This window comes from Micrasema longulum, unplaced genomic scaffold (assembly GCF_059751315.1).
Source record: "Micrasema longulum isolate JH-2025_06_02 unplaced genomic scaffold, ASM5975131v1 h1tg001527l, whole genome shotgun sequence".
NCBI lineage: Eukaryota > Metazoa > Arthropoda > Insecta > Trichoptera > Brachycentridae > Micrasema > Micrasema longulum.
Genome location: NW_028278710.1, coordinates 195346 through 212780, shown reverse-complemented (window position 1 = coordinate 212780; position 17435 = coordinate 195346). Strand labels below are relative to the sequence as shown.

Here is a 17435-nt window from a genome sequence, read left to right as displayed (position 1 = left end):
TGAATTATAAAGGGTAAAAGAAAAACCTTCAAACATTTAAAAATCGACATAATTTATTTTCAAAGCCATAAATGAAAGCTTAATTTAAAAATACATTTATTAATCATCTAAAAAACCCAGGGTTAATCTTATAACACTTATAGACACGATAAAATATAAATAATAAAAATAATATTTTTAATAATATTTGGGATACTATGACATGACGTAAAATACTAAGCTTATGTAAAACAAGCTGAAATGGAACCAACTTTTCCATTTTCTTAAATATTATTTGATTTGGTTCGTATGATCCATGTTTTTCTTATTAAAAGCAGCATATATTAACGACGATTTGAATTACTATTTGGAGAATTTTTTATCTTTTAGCATTCTCCATCATCGTTTCCTACTTCCGCTTCCATCTCATCGATGACAGACCCTGAATCTTCATCAGGAGTGGCTTCTTGATACTGCTGGTATTCCGAGATAAGGTCATTCATATTACTCTCCGCTTCTGTGAACTCCAGCACATCCATCCCTTCCCCAGTATACCAATGCAAGAAGGCCTTCCGTCTAAACATGGCCGCAAACTGCTCCGAAATTCTTTTGAACAATTCTTGGATGGCGGTGGAGTTGCAAATGAACGTCGCCGACATCTTTAAACCCCGCGGCGGAATGTCACAAACGGCCGTTTTCATGTTGTTTGGAATCCACTCGACAAAGTAAGACGAGTTCTTGTTTTGAATGTTGATCATTTGTTCGTCTACCTCTTTCATTGACATGTGTCCTCTGAATATAGCCGCAACTGTCAGGTATCTCCCGTGTCGCGGATCGCACGCGGCCATCATGTTTTTAGAGTCGAACATCTGCTGCGTCAGCTCGGGCACGGTGAGAGCCCTGTACTGTTGGTTGCTTATGGAAGTCAGCGGGGCAAATCCCGGCATAAAGAAATGGAGGCGAGGGAACGGCACCATGTTGACAGCCAGCTTACGCAAGTCCGCGTTGAGCTGTCCGGGGAATCGGAGACAAGTCGTGACACCAGACATGGTAAGAGAAACGAGGTGATTCAAGTCTTTGTACCCTGGATTAGGGAGTTTCAAAGTTCTGTAGCAGATGTCGTACAAGGCTTCGTTGTCTATACAGTATGTTTCGTCTGTGTTTTCGATCAGTTGGTGAATTGATAGAGTAGCGTTGTAGGGTTCTACTACGGTGTCCGATACCCTCGGGGATGGTACGACTGAGTATGTGTTCATGATTCTGTCTGGGTACTCTTCTCTGATCTTGCTCATGAGGAGCGTTCCCATTCCGGAGCCGGTACCGCCGCCCAGAGAGTGCGTGAGCTGGAAGCCTTGCAGGCAGTCGCAATTCTCGCACTCCTTCCTCACCACGTCCAGCACGGCGTCCACCAGCTCGGCCCCCTCCGTGTAATGTCCCTTGGCCCAGTTGTTGCCGGCCCCCGAGTGCCCGAAGACGAAGTTGTCGGGACGGAAGAGCTGTCCGTATTCCCCAGACCGGACGGCGTCCATAGTTCCCGGCTCCAAGTCCAGTAAGATGGCGCGGGGCACGTACTTCCCGCCATCTGTAGACGTGGCAACTGCAACAAAAAGGTCAGAATTAATATCAATATAATTATTCTTCTAAATCAGAGGCATCTGGTGTTGCTTACATAAATATTGCAAAAAGTAACTTTAAAATATTATTTCATCCAGTGCCTAAAAACTTTCATCTGCTTATCCAGGGCGCATTGCTATCGCAGTATTTTGACCCCCGTAAGCTAAAACTGGAAGAAAGGATACTAAAATAAAAATTAAAGTCGAAAACTTTATAACTTTAATTTAAAAATCCGAAAGCTGTGATGACTTTTGTAAATGATTACCCATTTATTACACATACATACGTCCAATGTACTGGACGCGGTGGAGGTAGAGATAATATTATTATTGCACTAACTATGTATTTTGATTAATTTAAATGCTGTAGAATATTTATGTATATCATGTCATCTGTATATTCTTACTAGTAGGAATATGTATTTGAATGTACCAAATGCTATATTTTATTTATGTACCATACTTGTAAAAGCCCCCAAGCGTCTATGTAAATTAAATAAATAAATAAATTACCTCTAAATTCATTTTTTTCTGACAACATTCAAAAACGAGTCACAAGAATATTTTTTAATTCCTTTAGTTTGAATATTTGCATTTTCGATCAGGGCTGATATTCTAAATGCTTTCGCGGCCGTAGAGAAAGCTATTATAGCGCGTATTTACGTACTAAATACGCACTATAAAAGCGTTCTTTATGGCCGCGAGGTAGTTCAGAACAGAACAGTTATGAATTTGTAATTGTATTAAAATTGTTTTAATATTTTTATTATCTTGCGAAAGTCTTAAATTTATTTTTTAATTTATTAATTTTTCACGCCCCTAAGGCTTTTACATACATGGAAGTTATATAAAACATGAGTATATAAACAACGTAAATAAAAAAAAATACAATCTAATGAAATAAAAAATAGGAACAGTGTTAAGAAGTAAAATTGGTATAAAAATAAAAAGATGAGTGAATAAACAACATAAATTAAAAAAATATACAACATAAAGAAATATTATTATTATGGATAACGTATATAGCTTAGTTTTCGTAATATAAAACTTCAAGGAATATTTATTGTAATATTTGAGTTTGTCCAAATGTTTGTACACAAAAGACTGGATTTCACCCCCTCAGGACTCATTAAGATTAACAAATTACAACAGGGATGGAGAATACCTCAAAGAAGGGATATGGAAGTCTAGACATTTACAGGGCTTATGACCTGTCATTGGCTGGTTTAAGTAGCCACTTTACACACTGCGTTTTTTTTTTCATTTTTTCAATTCTTCAATTTGTTGATTTTAGTGAAGTTAAAGAGCTGAAACCTTTATTTGTTGTGAAGAGATTCATTTGACTGAATTATTTCACATACTAGGCAACGATTACTTGCTGACAAAATTTAAATGACTGACAATATACATATTTAAGATTCCCTTTGAATTTTACATTGCGGAAATAACTCATTTGTATTCTAAATTACATACATCTCCTTTATTTTTTTATCGTTTTATTTATTTAGGATTGCACTAATTTGACAAAATATTTTATAAAAAAACATATTCTATTGCTAATGATAATATTTTTTAAATCTTTTGTAAAAGTTTGTCTGAGTCTTTTGTTTAGTTTTGTCTGGTAGTTTATTGTATAATTTCAGTCCCTCGACTGTCCTTGTCTCGTTTTAGAAGGTTGTGTATAATATTTTTCTGATATTCTCGTATTGTGTCCTGTTTGCTATATTTTTTTCAAGTTTTAGTTATTTGTTTACAATTACATCACTGGCTAATTTATGAACAAATTTAAGGGGTTCTAATTTTAAAAATCTGTTTAAAAGTTTAATGGTTTAGTTTGTTTAAAGTATTCTTTAATTGCTGTTAGACAAGGAGGTCATATACTAACTTTGATATTTTGTTTTGCTGTCTTTGTAGTCAGTTAACGTCATTTTGGATTCCTGTTATAGTGGTTGCATATTTATTTATTTACTTATTTATTTATTAATTATATATATACGGCCTAAGCCAATTACAACAGTTACATGAAGAAACATAAATACAAGAAACTAAACAAAAATAACATAAAACTATTTAGCAAAGACAAACAAGGGCAAAACAATAATAGTATACAATATATTTAAAAAACGAAAGACCAAAAACTTTGAGCTAAACCATGCCAATCCAACTTCATCCCACACTGTTTAGTCGCGAAGATATCTACGAACAGCCGGAAGATCTATCCTAAAAAAATCCAAGTCGTGTGATGAATTGACTAATCTACACATTCTGGACATTGGGGCATAAAAACCAAAGTTGCTCTTAGATGATTTTATAAATAGCAGATTTTGACTTCTGGTGACACGGTTGGGAACATGAAAAGAAATTGATTGCAACAGAGATGGGACATCACTTAAAGCATTAAGTATTTTGAAAATGCATATAAGGTCCATCTCAGTTCTACGTCTCTCCAATGAAGACAGATTAAGAGATTGCTCTATTTCAAAATAAGAATAATTACCCCTTTGTAATCCGAGCAACCATGCCACTTTTCTTTAAAAACGGTGTTGGACAGCCTCGATATGGTCAATATGAGTCCTGTAGAATGGAGACCAAATAGGAGAAGCGTATTCTAGATGGGGTCGAACTAGTGAGCAATAAAGAGTTTTGATGGTATTAATATTTTTGAAGTCCGCCGTCACTCTATTGATAAAACCGAGAAGTTTGAGAGATTTGTTTACAATATTATCAATGTGTTCACGATAGGAGAGTTTACTATCTAAAGTAATGCCAAGATCCTTTATTCTACATATTTTAATTTTTACTTAATTATTATTAGGGATAACTTATACCTTGTAACACATCGTTATCCATATTTAACGTAGATTTACAGAAGTTACTCGCTTTTATTTTACGCTGTGTTCAATATCATTATGATCTACGTGACCATTTCGTTTATTCCAATTTTTTTGATAATGAGGGACATCCATAAATTAAGCGATTACTCTCAACAGTCTCTACTCTTAAGTCGTTAGATTCGCTTAAGCGAAATTGGGTCTGATAGGATGACATACAACTTCAGATCAGAAACAGTTCAATTGCTTAAAAAAACATTAAACAAACAATGGCGCCAGTGGATTGGTCACCTCAATAATTTATCTTAATCTTTCTGTCAAATATGAACACAGCCCATCCATGGATTTTTTATCATGGATTACATATTATGCACTACTGTCCCGTTTAACCGAATTTGACGGGACCAATAAGGCATCGATTAAACGAAAATTCGTTTTAACCGGAAAATATAAATACAGATGAAGAATCATCTATAAATGAGGAAATAAGAGAACGGACGCATCAAACTCCGGCGACAACTGTTATCTTGCGGAGGCGATACGGTCGGCTGGGCCATATACTGCGGACGCCTCCAGTAGCTCAATCACAAATAACTAAAATGTAAAATAATAAGTTTTTTTTTAATATTTTTTTTTATTATATTGAAAACATATTATACATAATTATATACAATATTCCCAAGGAGTTTTTTTAAAAAAAACTCATTTAGGGACATACAGATAATAATTTTTTTAGAGACGTTTTTAAATTTTAAACTATAATATTATTTAACAAAAGCAGAAAAATTAAAATTACGATATACTACAAATTAAAAAGGGTATGAAAAATACTTGAAAATAACAGAATAAACAGAATACTAGGCATGGAAATAAATTCAAAATAATGTTTACATTATGCAATCTGGGAAAGAAAATTGAAAAAGTTTAAAAATTACATGTATGTATATATACAAGTATTTATTAAATAAAAATAATAAAAAAATCGACGTGCTTAAAAACGTGCTAAGCATTTGAGCGATCACAATGAACAATAAAGAACATGCTTAAGTTATTGCAGTCATAAGTCAACGCTCGTGTTGGTTTGTTTTTTTGTTTTCCTGGTAAATAAATACAGTTTATTGGCGAAAAATCGGCGTTTGCTATAAAAAATAATACAATTTTGCATTTGCAAAATAGTAAGGAGTATCTAATACAAAAAAATAAAAATTTATTTACAATTACTATGGCGACTGCTTTCCTTGACATTTGGCTTGCCAACCGCCGGCTAAATGCAATAAACAGCTTTATAAATAAAAATAGCAGTTTTGGGATATTTTTCATATTTGCACCGGTGAAATTCAAATATGTGATTGCGCAGCAGGATTATACGTCGCGAAACGTAAATATTTTGACATTTAATATTAGGTGTTCACGGATGTTCCATTGTGATCGCGAATACGATAAACAACCATGGTGAGAAATTGTTATAACGTCGATTATTAGCACGTCGATAGTTATTTGTGATTGAGCTACAGAGAGCCGTAACCATGCCTGCCCACTGTCCAAGGCATTAGGTTCTCGACGTGCGCTGCTGACTGTCGGCAGTTTATGTCAGAGCTAAGGGATGCGAGCCTGACTTGAGAGGGCGCACAGGAGCTGGCAGCCGACAGAGGTGCCTCTGGAGGCTCTTTGTGGACACCATATGCTCCAACTAGGGAGCGGACATGAAATGATGATGATTTTGATTGAGGCACGCGTTATTCTAAAATATGTTTTTTTTCTGTCAACAATATCTTCGTTCAATAACAAGATAAATTATATTTTGTACGGTGAAAAATATTCAACATTAATACAGAAAAAAATGGCGAGTTTAAATTAAAGCGACGACATGATTTTTTCCTTTAATTAAAATGAATATGGTTAACATCAAAGCTTTTGTTAATTAACACCACACGCTGTACCTACTTAACCACATCCAATGAGAGATCTCTATTTAAAAATAACAAACAAAAGCTTGTGGCGTCTGTTCATTTGTTTTCTTTCAAAATCCAAACACGTGGTAATCACGTGCATACAATTTTCGTTGCCAGCTGTTTCTATACAAAAATAAATATGCATTTTGTTCCAGGACCCAACCGGAAGTATAAGGCAGACGTGTGTTGTGGTATTTTAGGAAAGAATTTTAAATTAAGTGGTAGAATAGATCCCGTTGAAGAGGAAAGAAAAGAAAGACTTAGAAAAAGACAATAAAAGGGAAAACTACCGATTATAAAGGACAGGCGCCGCGGCGCACGCTGTTTCGCTTCATACAAGCTAGATGCTATAAATTTATTTGAGAATTTTCGAACGATGACGTCACGGAAGTATTCCAGGCATAGAATTAAGAATAGTCCAGAAACCGCATACGCACATCAAACAGAAGGCAACCCAACTACTCATAAATGAGTAGATTTACGTTTTGACCCATTAGTTTCTTTGTAAACGTCGCTCAGTACGCAACTCCCGATTTGAATTCAACTATGCCGTGTGGTGTCCTTTTAAAGTGTAGACATACTGCTAGGATCTTAAAGAAACAGGATGGGATCGCACGGCATAGTTGAAATCAAATAAGGAGTTGCGTACTGAGCGACGTCTACAAAGGAACTAATGGGTCAACACGTAAAACTACTCGTTTAAGAGTAGTTTAGTCGCCTTCTGCTTTATGCACGTATGCGGTTTCTGGACTATTTTTAATTCTATGCATGCAGTCTCGCATTTCTCGAAAACTTCAATAATTGTATATATGTATTTTTTTAATACACAGCAACTAATGTTCAATTTAATATATTATCGTTTTTGTCTATTAAAAAGTGTCGAGTTTGATTCCCGACATGGTCGATTTAAAATGGTGTTATTACACTAGAATATTTCATAGTCCCTGGACAGGTACCTGAAGCGTAAAACTGATCATCTTACCTTCATTTAACAAAATTGATCAAGATACGCTGCGATTGGTGTATCAATGCGGTGCCCTATGCACCATTAGGTGTGTAAAGATAATGATGATGATGATGACGTACACGACTTTCTGGCTAGAGATTTTTTAACATGAAAGAGTTTTTCGAATACGCATAGTATAATTATATCATGGATAAATTTTAGCTAAAAAATGAAATATGTTACTGATTTTAATATAATTATAAATTAAGTTATCAATGAAACTTCTTGGTTTAGTTTCATTTTTTATTATTTTGACAAACGAGCGCTTTCGCCTAAGTAGGCATCTTCAAGACAGGCGAATTGTTTACAACGTTTACAGTTTTTATACTATTCTTAACATATTTTGGAGATTAGAAGATCAATTAAATATTTTAACAGGGGACAGAAAACATAAATATTTACAACTAGTTTGATAAATAGTTCATTTTTGGGAGTTTTTGGACCGAAATTGGGATTAAGCATTTATTATTTAAAAGGTGGGAGTGATTTTATCAAAATCATTAACTATGGAGTTTTATCAAGAAATATCAACAAAAAACATCAATATTAGAAATATGTTACTCTTTGAATACATATTTTTACGCATATTTCAATTACTTTATTTTATTTGAATTTAATGTTTATTTAAGTGAACTATCATACAATTATTTTTAAAAAAAAACATATTTAACACAATTTTTCATCGTGGCAGGATGGAATACATCGCACGAGTGGGTTTCGAGACGTTTTAGAATTTTTAGCGTCTAGCTTGTATGAAATGAAACACTGTGCGGTGTGGCACAGTTGATTAGACGGTCAAGTGTAAAACTGGCGTCGCGAGTTTGATTCCGGCAGGTGCTAGACAAAAACCGAAGGAATATATTTTCTCAATTGGCTAAGTAATATTTTATTGTTGTTAATTATTATGGCTTAACACGGGCACAGCCTAAAACGCCATACTATATTAGTAAATATGCATACAAATGTAATTTAAAATGAAGAAATAAATAAAAAAATAAAAAATATTAATAAATTTCATAAAAGGTACATGTTTTTTTAAAATTCTATACAGATCTACTTTTATACATCTAGTAAATGTTATCATTGCAACTCTCCAAAAAAGAGACTTAAGCTAGGGTTTCCTAGGACAGCGGTGCCCGTATTTTAACGGCCGTAGTGAACGGTGATGCGATGGACAGCCGTCGTAGCGGTGACTAGACAGTGGTTTTATTTTTAACGGTGTTATCAACACCATTTTTCTAGGAAACTACTTTCTGGTCACCGCTACGACGGCTGTCCACCGCATCACCGTTCACTACGGCCGTTAAGATACGGGCACCGCTGTCCTAGGAAACCCTAGCTTAACTCTTGTGCTTGGAGAGTGACTTACACTATTGTAGTTGTTTATTTATAAGAGTTTATTTAATTTTGAATATTTATTTATTTATTTATTTTGTTCATTAACGCCCAAAAAGCATTTACAAAAGATAAAAATAAAAATTCATGTTAATATACTAAATAATAAACACAGAATATACAGAAAAAATATGTGACATTAGTTAGAAAGGCAATAATAAAAAGTTTTACAAAGTAAAAAAAAACAATAATAACGAAGGTATGCAAGAAAAAACAGTGAGCATATAAACAAAAAATGCAAAGATATAAGCTTATGAAATAAATTCTGTAAAGCAAACAATAAATAAAGTGTTACGGTAAGCAAGAAAGACATTTTTAAGTTAAATTAATAAACAAGCAAGCATATATTATCGCGAAAAAGGAAGAAATAAAAATATGTAAATATAAAATGCGTATTTGCCAATACTGCAATGCAATTTGATATAATAGTAAAAAATAAAAGTCAAGTATAAGGTAATAAAAATAAACAAGTAAGTATTTTTTTAATTTATGGAATTGAATTGTCAATAATAGTTTGACAAGCAGCTACAAATAAATATACGGGTGTATGAGAAAAAAAATTAAAACATAGAATATATAAAGAAAAAAGCATAAAATAATAATATGTACATTCATACTAATTAACATTTAATGCAGTTTACACGTGTTAAAAAAATTCTTTGTATTTACTTTAAATTTATTTATTTAGAGAGATTATTATATTTTTTTACACCTTTAAAGACCAAGCTATTTTGACCATGACTTGTGTGGAATTTAGGAATTTGAATATTATTTTGTTATCTGAGTGACTTATTCATCTCAAATTCGTTTATTTTTTCTTCTTTATAAATTTGTGTAATGGAATTTATTTTATAAAGAGTGTCCACTGTATGAATACATATTTTAAAAAATATATTTTTTTCTTTCTTTTGACGCCCATGGGGCTTTTACATTATACATATTATATAATAAGAAAAAGTAACACATTAAACATAATTAACATTTTTTCAAATATATATTTTTTTTAAAAATATTTTTAAAATTTAAAAATAAAGTTACATAGTTAACAAAATACACTATTAAGACATAATACATACATTATATTATGTTTATAATATAAAGCATGGTAGGATTCAAATAAAACATAATTATTATTATTTTTTTTTTTTTACACCGGTAAACTAAACTTTAAAGTGAAGTTATCCAAAATGTTGAAAACTGAAAAGAGTTTTATAAACTAAAAATATAAAACATAACACGGGCTAACTTTTAAGCATACATAAATACGATCGAAGATTTATTGACTAGACTCCAATACATATTCCATTTTTCATACAGACAACCGTTTTACTTTGTAGGTAACATCAAAGAAAAATTTAATTTTTAATTAATAATTAAAAATATGTTTTTTTAATTAAAAAAAAAATATTTTTTTTAATTAAAAAAAAATAATTAATTAATTAATTTCCCGTTGTAATATGGCCCCGGCCGCTTGCTTCTTGAATACTTGTCTTTGCTGTAGAAACACATCGACTTTTGTTCTTTGAAGGGGACAGTATTAATATTAAGGAATAAATAAGGATTTTTTAAGGATTAATTCCGTTTGTACGTCTTGATTGAACTTTGTAAATGTGCATGTAAATATGTTGTAAAACTTATTTTAAAAATACATACCTGATGCTTCGTTGTAGTAAACATTGATTCGTTCTCTCTGGAGATCAGATGTTCCTCTAAAAATACCAGATCTATCGATTCCATGTTCTTCGGAGATTATTTCCCAAAACTGAAAAAAAATATGCTGTTTATTTCATTTTTATTTCATACGAGCTGAACCCAGCAATGCTTGCTATTGCTAGATTTGAGTTTACACTCGTATATAGATTAAATGAACAAAATCGAATGCTGTCGAAATACGATCTCTCACGTGAATGTGTCGTAAAAATATATACGATAGATGCATAAATGTTGAGATCCGTACATTATGTAAGGCTAAGATAAGCACTATCGACAAAATTAAGAAAGGAGCTCTACGTTGGTTTGGACATGTAGAGCGAATGGACAGCGAAAGAACGGCTAAAACTATTTACAATGCTAATATTGATGGATGCAGAAATAGAGGAAGACGTGGCATGACCAAATTCAACAAATACTTGATGATGGATATGGCAAAAGTCGGATTAATCGGTGCGTGTGCATGAGAAGATCTGTGAATGTAGAGGAACCGAGATCTGAATTTTAATTCAACTAAAATGACTTTTTCGAAAAAAATTATTAAGATTTTTTTAAAAGCTTACCGTGAGGAATATTCCTCTGAAGTTTCGCGGTCTGGCCATTAAAAACCGTGTATAGAAGAGTTCCGACTTGACACGGAATTTTCTAACAAGTCGGGACATAAAAAAATATAACTGTGCTACGACAAAATTGCGTACTGTGTGCATTAAATGTATATTTTTTTTCTCATTTCCATGCTATTTGTTTCCTGCCATACGCTAAATAAATAAGTACCAAAGTAAATATTTTTGTAACAATGTTTGAATATGTCCAAATGCTTGCAGACTGGCTGGATTTTCTCCCTAGAGAGTTGTTCATATTTAAATTTATTTCAACAGAGAGGGAAAAACGTTTTTGAGAAGGGAATATGGAAGTCTAGACATTTACAGGGCTTATGACCTGTCATTGGCTGGTTTATGTAACGTTTTTCCCTCTCTGTTGAAATAAATTTAAATATGAACAACTCCCTAGGGAGAAAATCCAGCCAGTCTGCAAGCATTTGGACATATTCAAACATTGTTGAATTACCACCTGGTAAAAGAAGAAGTACAAAAATTGGAAAATTGTTTTCAGGCGTTGCCTAGTAGGTGATTTGATTCAGCCGGATGAATCTCACCCACGGGATAAAGGTTTCAGCTCTTTTACTTCACAAAAGTCAACAGATTGAAGAGTTGAGGAAATGTGGATGTTCAAACATGGGCAGAATGGTGAATGTTACACAGTGTGTAAAGTGGCCACTTAAACCAGCCAATGACAGGTCATAAGCCCTGTAAATGCCTAGACTTCCATATTCCCTTCTCAAAAACGTTTTTCCCATTCTGTTGAAATAAATTTAAATATTTTTGTGTTCATATGTAAATAATAATATGATTTATTGTTTCCCATTTCTGCCTTTATATGCTTGAATTCAGTAGGACAGTATTGCCTGCAAAGATTTGGACTAAATTAAAATACTGTTAATCTTTTTCTTAATTTATCTTCACTTAAAAGGGTTTTCAAGTCCCTCTGTAAAATTTAAACATGTGAACGTGCACATTTCCCCCTAATCAAGTGACAATGTCCTTATTTAGAATCCCAACCAGCCATTGTGGGATCAATTGCCATGAAATTGGTACGAGATCCAACTACAGACGGGGTCCGACCTGACAGCGTCAAAACGCATTACCGCATTCCTTCCCTGCGTCTTGAACGTAGACCTTGTCTGTAGGTACTAGGTACCTGTATATGACGTCATCCGCACCCGGCAGTGCATAGGGCACTACATTGTTCTCCAATGCCTAAGTGATACTTGAATCCAGCAGCAAACTTCCGTCGTCATCACCAAAGTACTTTCGAAACGACCCGATTTTTTACCGGACACGGAGCTATGAGAAGTTACTTATATACATAGGTTTAAATTAAGGAATGATGACTATTGTCCATGCGATGATATTTCTTTACAGAGTATCGAACATCTGTTTTTTTAGTGTCCATTTTACAGTTTACGACGCCTTGAAGCAGAATGCAGGAAAGATGGAATATCCTTAACAGATATCCACACTGTCGTTAAAAGTAGTTATCACGCGCCATTGTTCTTGAACTTTGCAACAATGGTGATTGGACTCATAAAGGTAATAAACCAAAATCAGTGATCGAACATCCCATTTCCAAAACAAACAAAATCGCAATGGTAGTCGATCATCAGTGTGGATATTATATGAAGCAAGTGTCGTCGCCATTGAATAAAGAATAGTCCAGAAGGAGCGTAGAATCACATTTGAATACATCGGGCTGTGTCCAATAATTCCCCCACTCCGGCTTACTTTCGCCGCGCGCTTTCGTGATGTCGCCGCGGAATAATTCACGATGGGAAAATATAATCATGACACAAATGTACGGTAAAAAAAAGTAATTTGTTAATTTCTCTAAAATTTTATTGTGCACGCGGAAATATTGATTGACACAACAGAGTAGATAAGTAAAGGGTCATTTAATAAGAGTAATTTAATTAATGAACTTTAAACATACAATATAAAACAAATCTTATTTTACATAAAACGGATATTTTTATATCATGTCAAATAGTATTTGATGTTTTATGGATAATGTCGTTCAAATGCCCCCCACGGCGTTGTTTAATCCGATGTCTAATTTTCATCAGTTTTTTCATTAGATGAGCAACGTAGGGTAAAAAAATTTACTACCCTGGCAACACTAACGAAATTTCCATTTTGTTTCTTCGACAATCTGACAGATGGAAAAATAATTCAACTTTTAAGTAATGCATTTGCTACTACACATTCATTTGCTAATTACACATGAAATGTGATACCATCCTGTTTCTTTAAGATCCTAGCAGTATTTTTACACTTTAAAATGACACAACACGGTATAATTGAATTCAAATCGGGAGTTGCGTACTGAGCGACGTCTACAAAGAAACTAATAGGTCAAAACGTAAACCTACTCATTTATGAGTCGTTTAGTCGCCTTCTGTTTGATGTGCGTATGCGGTTTCTGGACTATTCTTAATTCTATGGTCATCGCATTAAAAAAATAAAAAATCTTCAAATTAAAGCAGAGAAGATTCAGATTATCACCACAGGTGACCCTCAAGCGGGACACCTAAAACCAGCAGACTTGTCCCGCCAAACTGCAAAAGCAGTTTTTTTGCAGGGATTTCTCTCTTTAAACATTTTGGTAACACAATATAATAATGTTTACATAAAATATTTAAAAAATCTTTAAAATATCAATAAAATAAAAGTTTAAAAAAATTAAATACAAGTAAATCAAGTATTTTTTGATAACGAAATATTCATTTATTTATTTGTTATGCGGTGAAGCTCTCCGTATTAACTCTCTGTTATTGAGTAAACATTCTTTGAATTAGCGATGTAAAAAAGATTTAACGACGATTGTGTTGACAATCTTGATCACCAAATCCATAACATTAGAAATCTTTCGCTTCTTGATGAATGATGCAATGGTAAAAAAGCATATCGTCATTAATTTTTGCTTCGAAAAAAGAAAAAGAAAACCGTTCTCACTTCGGTCATAGTTTAAGCTCCATATGTTGAAATTCCGTTTCCAGGGGATTCTGTTTATAAACTAAGTCACCAAGGATGTGATAAAGTGTACATAGAACAAACAGGGCGCACAGCGAAGAAAAGGATTGACGAACACAAAAGAGTGTGTAAACTTGAGCACCCTGACAAATCTGCAATAGCGGAACACTTTATAGACACCGGACATTTTTTCGCCTTTGAACCGAAAATTTTGCATAAACCCAGTAATTACAGTGCACGAATAATAAAAGAGGCAATTGAAATACACAGACACCCAAATAACATAAACAAAGACGACGGGCTTAAATTAAACTCAACATGGTTCCCGGCACTACATACTACAAAAATGAATAGTGCCTACTGCCGACTGCGACACGGTACAAATTACTAGTACTTAACACATACTTTTTTCTACAAAACACTCAGTTTACCCTGAAGATGGATCCTGCAATGGTAGTCGAAACGTCGTTTTCTGACAAACTAAGAGTCATTTTACGAAATGTGAGCGAGAGAGATGTAGAGCCACTTTTACTAATGTGTGAGACGGATAGAGATGCGCTGTGCGTGTTCGTAGATATTAAAATCTTCAATCTAATATGTAAAAAAGAAGTAACGAGCATAAATGTTTTATTCATCGATCTACCAAGGTTGCGTTCGAGGAGAATGCATTTACAAAAAAATGAAAAGGTGTTTTTCTTTTGTGTATAAAAAAAGTTTGTTTTTAAATGTTTACAAACAGCATTAATTTTTTGCGGATAATAACATCTCAACATAGTGAAGATATTATTATTTAGAAACCTTCGGAACGTAAAAAAGAAAATTTAGCAGAAAACGGTTTTCCTTTCTCCTCCCTCTTTTCTTTCCTTTAAAAACATTTTTAAACGAAGAGAGGGGATGGGAAGGAAAAAAGAAGGATAAAGTCTTCCTTAATCTCTCCTCCTTTCTTTTTTCCTCTTTTTCCGCACGTAACTCTGTCAAGCCATTTCCGAGTTTTTCGAGACAAATAACGGCGATTCAGTTTTATATACATGGTGTTCTTAAAACCCTGTCTCATCCGAAACCACGATGATCAGTTTTAGCAAGAAGACACATTGGCACATTAAATTATTTTTTTGGAACGAATAAAATTTAAAAAAAAGCAAATGGTTGCTTACTTCTGCAGGAGAGAAACGAGGAGGGTAAAGGGGGGGAGTCTGATACTGCGCCGCGCTCCCCTCACTTCTCCTCTGCAGAAGTGAGCAACCATTTGTTTTTTAAAAATTTTATTTTTGTAAATTTTATTCGTTCTAAAAATTAATTTTAATGTGCCAATATGTCTTCTTGGTCATACTTATCATTGTGGTTTCGGATGTGACCGGGTTTAAAGAACACCCTGTATAGAATCTATTATTTTTTTTTCTTTGCATTTTACAATAGGTATACATAAGCTAGGTATATCGGCTTTTTTATTCATAATTTCAACAAAAAAATTCATCGAAACAAATTTAAATAATTAATCTCTAATATATATTGTCCTTATAAAATGCATTGTGTCTTTGCCCGAGAGAATTATTATAAAGTATGCTTTTAATAATGAGTTTTTGTACGGTTTCTAAAGGCTTGATATCATTTTTATAGGTTCCTCCCATCCAATCAGATGCGAACTGCTACTACTACTACTACTACCATCACGCCATTTCCTTGCAGGGGTAGGCAGATAGAATAGACCGTCACATACGTCTATCCTGGCATAAATTCCTAGCTTCTGCCACATGCATACATCTTTTCATAGATGCCAGACATGACCAGACTTAAGATTCTCGTTTATCTGATCATGCCACGTCTTCCTTGGTCGCCCTCGTCTCACGTTGCCGTTCATTTTCGCCATATATACTTGTTTTACCATCTTAGAGACCCTTTCTTAATCTTATCAATCACACTTGACTCAGATTTACACTCTCGCCTGATTTCATCATTCGTAACCATGTCATACATTGATTTCCCACATATTCGTCTTTCAAGAGATCGCATTTCAACCGCGTTCACTCGGCTTTCATCCTTCCTCTGCCAGTTCCATGTTTCACTTCCATACACAAGTGTTGGGACTGAAACTCCGTTGTGCACTGCCAGTTTAGCCTCGATTGACATATTTTATTAGCAATTACTGAGCTTAGTGCTCCGTTCATTTTGCTGCCCGCATTCACTCTCCTTTCAAGATCTTTTTTTACTCTTCCATCTCTTGAAAACATGCCTTCTAGATACACAAATTCTTCTACTTGTTCGAGACATTCGTTGTTTACATTTTTTATGCAGTCAGTAACCTCACTATCCCTTTCAAATACCATCACTTTTGACTTACTTTCGTTCATCGCCAATTCGCTCTCCAGGCATACATCATACATTCTAGAGACTATTTGTTGCAAATCATCCTTGCTGCTTGCTAACAGAACTGCATCATCAGCATACAACAAGCGAACTGAAGCGACGATATATTATACTTGTTTTAAAATTCTTTCGTCATCCATTCGTTCTACGTGACCAAACCATCTCAGAGACACTTTAGCTTTATTTGTATTTTATTTTATTTATTTAACTTTTAATACATAATGTTAATTTTACATTGGCGGGTTTATTGCCAAATGGCAATTTCTTCCAACCAACCATTAAAAAAAAGTTTTATTTATGAAAATATGAAATTCAAATTCTAAAACATATTCAATAGAAAATAAAAATAAAGAATTTGAATACCCTTTTTAATTTTATCAAATACAGCGGACTGCGATTTACACTCTCGTTGTTTTAATTTATTTTATTATAACAAATTGTGATAATTGTACCAATGTCGTATATATTGTTTGTGAACCATAATAAATAAAAGAACTAAGTGTAAAATGTCAAACCTCAAAGTGAAAAATGTTTTTGATATTAAAATTTTTATATATTATTGTTTACCTTGGCTCCTATTTGATTTCCGCACTGCCCAGCTTGTAAATGTACAATTTCCCTCATCTCGAACTTATTTTCAAGAGTTACAAATATATATTTATACTATTTAGTTACAAACTCTTCGAGATAATTGATTAATTCACTTTTAACTAAAAGTTCTCGGCTCCCGACTTTGCGGGTCGACAAATGACAACAAAATGAGCAGTAGGTAGGCAAGTACGACATGGGGATGGGAATATCCGATCGAAGACAATAATCGAATCATCGGCTTTTAGAAATAACTCAATATTCAACAATGTTTTGAGTATGTCCAAATGAACGTAGTTATGCAAGCCATAGAAAAGTAAAACTGAGATAATAGCACCTTTGTAAGAAGAGTGAATTATCAAATCTACACAACAGTTGGAATGTTTTTGACTTTGACAAACGATTAACAA

The 17435-nt window shown here is 33.6% G+C and overlaps 1 protein-coding gene across 1 annotated transcript; it reads right to left on the bottom strand.

Moving 5' to 3' along the window:
- Positions 1-31: 31 nt before the first annotated feature.
- LOC148275024 (tubulin beta-1 chain-like) lies at positions 32-17199 on the bottom strand. Its single transcript, XM_088236228.1, has 3 exons — positions 17005-17199; positions 10430-10538; positions 32-1576 (listed from the first exon to the last, which is right to left on the bottom strand). The coding sequence occupies exons 1-3, from the start codon at positions 17059-17061 to the stop codon at positions 366-368; spliced, it is 1377 nt and encodes a 458-aa protein (XP_088092354.1). The 5' UTR covers positions 17062-17199; the 3' UTR covers positions 32-365.
- Positions 17200-17435: the final 236 nt, after the last annotated feature.